The 6,337-nt window shown below is 41.1% G+C and overlaps 1 protein-coding gene across 1 annotated transcript; it reads right to left on the reverse strand.

Moving 5' to 3' along the window:
- Positions 1-373: 373 nt before the first annotated feature.
- Positions 374-886, reverse strand: LOC115209563. The gene has a single exon (XM_029777998.1). It carries the CDS (start codon positions 884-886, stop codon positions 374-376), a length of 513 nt encoding a protein of 170 aa, XP_029633858.1.
- Positions 887-6,337: the final 5,451 nt, after the last annotated feature.

Below are 6,337 nucleotides of genomic sequence, written 5' to 3' on the forward strand. Positions count from 1 at the left end.
GCGGCTATACCGCGCACAGTAAGCTTGGTGGGTGGTGTCGACAAGTCGTCTGTTCTTTATGTCTACCAGGAGACCGAAATGATGCAGGAAATCGGCTCCTAAGATAGGGGTCGGCAGTTTAGCGACGACGAATACCCATGAAATGTGGCGTAGTCCTATGTTAATGTTAGGGACTGTTCACCGTAGGTTGGAATGGGTGTGAATGGTGACTGCCTGAAGACAGACTGATGTCTCTTTTCTTTTTCCAGAAGTGTTGGAGACTGGGATGATGCTGACTTCCGCACCTGTTCAACCAGGAAACGCGTGCCTGTTACACGATCGCAAACGAAAAACAGGCGACTGTGTGGGTGCGAACCAGGAACTTCCGTCGCGTTCAATTCCTGGCTGTGCCGTTTCCCGAACTGGGTGAGGAAAACGAGCACGGTACCGTACATTTTTGTGCCCGTGTTCCGAATGTTCGGTGGTACCAACACGTGTCATGTGAGTTTCGGGTAGCACTGGGGCTTCGAGACCGTCTGCCATCTCGTCGAGATCGGCTGGTGCTTCGACGCTGGGGACTAAACTTTAGGGCTTGTATTTGGGCTGTGAGAATTTGTATTTGCGCAGCTTGCTGCGTCATTAATGCACGCAAATCCGAAATCTCTGAAGAACTGGTTTGTGCACGGAAAGGATTGGTACTGGGAGCGGCTGGCGTCACCGTCGATACCATTGGATATCTGTGCGGTACTTCGGCTATTTTGTCAGCTAGCTCCGCCAGTTCTTCAAGGGATGTTTTTCTCTGGTGGACGCGAGAACAACCTGGGTATTGGAGGGCAGGACGCTGGAGGAGAAAAAGTTGCTTGAAGATTTTTTCTGGGGGCGTCTCATCTCCGAGAAGCTGTTTCATTCTCCGAAGAAGCTGGGACGGCGTTTTGTCACCCAATTCTTCCGATATCAGAAGCTGGTGAAGTCTTTTTTGTTGGGATTCTGAGGTTCTGTTTATTAACGTGGTTTTAAAAACTTCATATGAAACAGAAACCGGGTGGTGCCATGATAAGGTCGCGTATCACGTTCGTTATTTCTGGTGACAGAGAACTGATAACGTGAGAAAGTCGAGCCGCATCGATCGATATTCTGTGAGAGGCAAACTGTGCCTCTACTATATGGTGAAACCACAATGTCGGGTCGTGGGTCCAGAATGGTGGAATTTTTAACCGAGATCGCCGCTTGGAATGCCATGTCGATGTTGGCCGCTGGGTTTTGTTCCGGGAGATTCATTGTTTTCGTCGGAATTTTCAGTTGCTTCGTTGCTGGTGATGTGCAAACTGTAATTCTTCGACGCGGTTGATGAAGCTGGTTCCAGGGAAGGCGCGATTCGTTTTACGGGGTCACCATATGTAGTGGATGCGTGGATGTATTAATAAATACATAAGTGCTTTGTAATAAATTAAAGATTTATTATCACTACATCAATTTGTAAGCAATGTTACCCAAATCGCTTGTACAAAATGCATATTAAATAGTGGTTGCAAATAATACATATTAAAGGAATGCATAATACAGGATACACATTAAAGCAGAATATGTTTGATGTGTGTGTGTGTGTGTAAATCATGCAGTACAGAGTCACCTTTCTGATATTCTTTCGTCGTCCTCATAAATGCGTGACGTTCTCTTAAACGTTGGTTCGCTTCTCTCCAGATACCTATTTCTCCGTTCTATTTTATATACTCAAATAGCCAGAAAATAGATATACCGCAAGAGTGTTATTGCGTACAGTAGGTCGCTGGTCGTCCTGTTAAACTTCGCCTGACCTACTCGGGTCAGAGGTCGAAGGGAGACGATCCATCATTTTTTGTCAGAACAAAGAGATTCTGATTTCGCGCCTTTTTGTGCATTGGTATTTTACGACCAATGATTCTTGGGTCTGATTTCGAATCCAAGCTTTGAGAAGGAAGTGCTAATTCTTACACATATGTCTGTCATGAATAGCAAAATAAACAGTATTTCTTTTTTCAGATATAAAAATATATATTTACTAGCAGTATAGCCCAACGTTGCTCGGGTTTATTTTCTTTTCGACCCTTTAGAATTGGAAATACACCGAAAAATGGCGACACAACAGTAAAAAAATCGTAAAAAATAGAGATTTTCATAGCAAAAAAGCACCTTTTTGTTGTAAGTAATTTTTGGTCTTAACATGGTCTGATTTGAATTTTTTCTTCTACGGAATAAAGAGCAAGCGTTCTTCTCTCATACTCTTAATTTTGGTCAACTTGCGCCGCAGGGTCTCGGAGTAGATAGTGTTAGTTGAAGGCTACCAAACCTGCCACACACACACACACAGACAACTTCAGCTTTATATATAAAGATTATGCTTATAAAAATTATATAGCGTGTGTGTGTGTGTGTGTGTGTGACCTCTCGGCGTCGTTTGACAACCGGTAGAATCTTTGAACTTCTCGGCATCAAGATCTAAAATGCAAGATCTATCCCACCCTGATGACGGTGGCTCGTCTTAGCCTATGTTAATTGCTTCTATTGTGATGGACTACATCTACCAATATTATGATGGATCTCTGAGCCCACAAAAACAGCTGTTGGACTTATAACACCTTTCTTCTTCCCCTTTAATTTTCTCTGTCATTTGTACTCTGTGTAAGCTGGATCTATTAATATAAGTATCTATATATTAATCGTCTGAAAGTGCCCACTTTTTACTTTCTCTCGTTGCGTATGTATACACACATATACATATTTTTATCCGCATAATTGCCTCTACATGATCCCTCTTATTGCCTTAAAATTGATCCCATGTAAAGACATCGGGGTCTAAGTCTCAATCACTTGAGCACTACTTGAGAATCTCTGGATCTCATCCGTGGACTATATATGCGTGTGTGTGTGTATGTGTGTGTGCGTGTGCGCACCTGTGTATTATATATATAAGGAAAATAAGACAAGGTCTATATATATATATAACAAAGTGGAGTTGTAGGGTACCGCACGAGTGGAATTATATACGAAAGAAGGTTTGAAAATACAATTTTAAAAGATGTTTATTTACTTTACCGGTTTCACTCTTTGGAAATTGCGCAATTGTTCGTACGAAAGGGTCCTGGCTGCTTAATAAAGACTTGTTAGTCCATCGGCAAAAAAATAAATAAATAACACCTTGTAGCATTTTACGTACTGAGTTCAAATCCCGCCGAGATAAATTTCCCTTTTATTTATCCTGCTTTCAAAATTGCTGGCCCTGACCTAAGCTGGGAACCAATGGAGAAGTAGTTGTAGAATCGCTAAAGCATCGGACAAAATACCTCGCGGTATTTTTTTCTGGTTCTTCAAGTTCTGAGTTCAAATTCTGCTAAAGTCAACGCTCCCTTTTGGAGTCGATGAAATAAAGAACTCGTCAAGTACGAGGGTTTATGCCACGTATATTTGTTTTCTTCTTTCTTTTTTCAGTTATTAGACAGCAGCCATGATGGGGCACCACCTTGTAAGATTTTTGTCGAACAAATCCACCTCAGAACTTATGTTTGTATTTTTTATTGATTTCATTTTTAGCCAGGTACTTATTTTATCGGACTCATTTGCCGAACCGCTAACTTACGGGGGACGTAAAGAAACCGAAACCGGTTGCCAAGCAGTGAGGGTGGATGAATGACAAGAACAAAGACGCTTACACATACACACACACAACGGGCTTCCACACAAGTTACCGTCTAGTAAATTCACTCACAAGGCATTGGTCGGCCTGGGGCTTTAGTAGAAACATTTGTCCAAGATACCACGCGAGGGGATTGAACCCGAAACCACATGTTGGCAAAGCGAGCTTCTTAACCACTCAATCACCCACTGAATATGTGCATGTTCATATATAACTTTATTTGTTACTAATGGCTAAAATATTTTTGAGTTCTGGAAATTTACCTTGCTCTGGATCTTTTCGTTCTGGACCTTTCCGTTCCGAGTCCAATTTCCTGTGTTCTGCTTGAGTGGTAAATCTCATTTGTTACCCGGTTTAACATCACCACCACCACCACCACCACTGAGACCTTGGGTACATGTAGCTGGATCCATTTTGTTGCAACTATTCAAGTCAGGTCTCTGGTTTGGGGATACCTTTACCCTTCCCGCCTGCCCAGCAGTCTTGAATCCTTTAAAAAAGATTATGGACGCTCATATTCCTCTAGGTAAAGCGTTAAACACAACGTTCTGTTACTGAATTTTAGCTACCTGAGCCAACAAAAGATTTTGTATATCAGGGGTCCCCGGGCTGCGGACCAGTATCGAACCGTGGATCATTTGGTACCGGGCTGCACAGAAAGAATACTTAAATTTTATTTCTATTTTGTTAACTATCGCAATCTGCTCGGTGGTTTTGCATTATGTGTATTTTATAAATGTAATATATATATATATATATACATATATATATATACATATATATATATACATACATATATGTATATATATATATACATATGTATATATATATACATATGTATACATATATATATATGTATATACATATATATGTATATACATATACATATGTATATATATATACATATGTATACATATATATATACATATACATATGTATATATATATATACATAGTATACATATATATATATGTATATACATATACATATGTATTATATATATACATATGTATACATATATATATATGTATATACATATACATAAGTATATATATATATACATATGTATACATATATATATGTATATACATATGTATATGTATATACATATATATATACATATGTTATATATATACATATATATATGTATATATATATACACATATATATGTATATATATATACATATATATATGTATATATGATTGATTGATTGATTCCAGTTTCAGCTTATGAGCTGTGGCCATGCTGGGGCACCGCCATTTGGTGTTGCTACTTGGTTTCACTTCATGGAGGCTTTCTAGCAACTGCTATTTGGTGCATGAGAGAGTTCGATGCAGCTGCCCTCATCTGCCCCTCCTGCCGTGAAGTTGGTTCATCTGGGACACCTGACAGGAGAGAGATCCAGCTCCATTTAAAGACATCTGTATCCACCCCATGCAGGTCTCTCAGGTTCATCGGGAGGATATTGAAGAGCTGTGGGCCTCGGAAGCCCAGGCTATCACAGAATCTTGTCCTACATCTTGATGGCAAGTTTGGAGTCCTAGGCACCACGCAGTGGCGCCCAGTTCTGGCGTTTGCGTAACTCTCGATGCCAAAGTTCAGGACATTTCCCTCCAGGATCTTCCAGATGTATATTATGGCATATCTTTCCCGCCTACGCTCCAGGGAATATAATTTTAATCTCTTGAGTCTTTCCCAGTAGCTTACATTCTGCATAGAGAGGCTATCTTCTTCGTGTAGCTTCGTTGGATCGCCTCAAGTTCTGTGATCAACTTGACACTGGATGGTGACCATAGCTGAGAGCAATAGTCAAAGTGACTTAGGACAAGTGTCTTCCAGAGGACCATCATGGTTTCTTGTTCTCTTGTTCTAAAGGTTCTAAGAATCCATCCAGCCAGCCGTCTGCATTTCATTGTCAGTTTAGCAACATGTACATGAAAGGTCGCGTCATCACTCATGTGAATACCCAGGTCACGCACTGATTGTGCCTCTGGGATTGCAATCCCTCCGGGTCCAGTGTATTCCTTGGGTATTGCATTCAGTTTTGCATGCTGATAGTATAAAGCTTGAAACTTTTCAGCATTGAACTGCATGCTATTCTTTTCAGCCCACTTGTATATTTCGTCCAGCTCATATTGCAGGTGCCTAGTGTCTTCAGGGTTCTGTATTGCCTGTGAAACTTTTGTATCATCTGCATAACTTGTGATCGTGGCTCTCCGCGTGGCTGAGGGCATGTCTGAGAGGGCCATTATGAACAGTAGTGGTCCCAAAACAGTGCCCGTGTGAACACCGCTCACTATTTGCGTGCTAATGGAAGTGGCCCCATTGGCTACTACCACCTGACTTCTATTCTTCAGAAAGTCGTGAAGCCATTCTCCTAGTTTTCCAACTATGCCAAGATCACGCAGTTTGTGACATATCATTCCATGATCGACTTTATCGAAGGCCTTTGCGAAGTCGAGATATATGACTTCCACATTTGAGTGGTTGAGCAGTTGTTTCAGCACCCAGTCATAGTGCTGCAGGAGCTGAGTTAAGCAGCTTCTTCCTGGTCGGAAACCATGTTGGGTGTCAGGCAGCAAGTCATTTTCTTCAAGGAAGGTGATTAGTTTCCTTCTGACTATTCGTTCCATGACCTTGCTGATGTGTGAGGTCAGAGAGATAGGTCTGTAGTTCTTGGCCTCCG

The sequence above is a fragment of the Octopus sinensis genome, linkage group LG3, assembly GCF_006345805.1.
Source record: "Octopus sinensis linkage group LG3, ASM634580v1, whole genome shotgun sequence".
Lineage (NCBI taxonomy): Eukaryota > Metazoa > Mollusca > Cephalopoda > Octopoda > Octopodidae > Octopus > Octopus sinensis.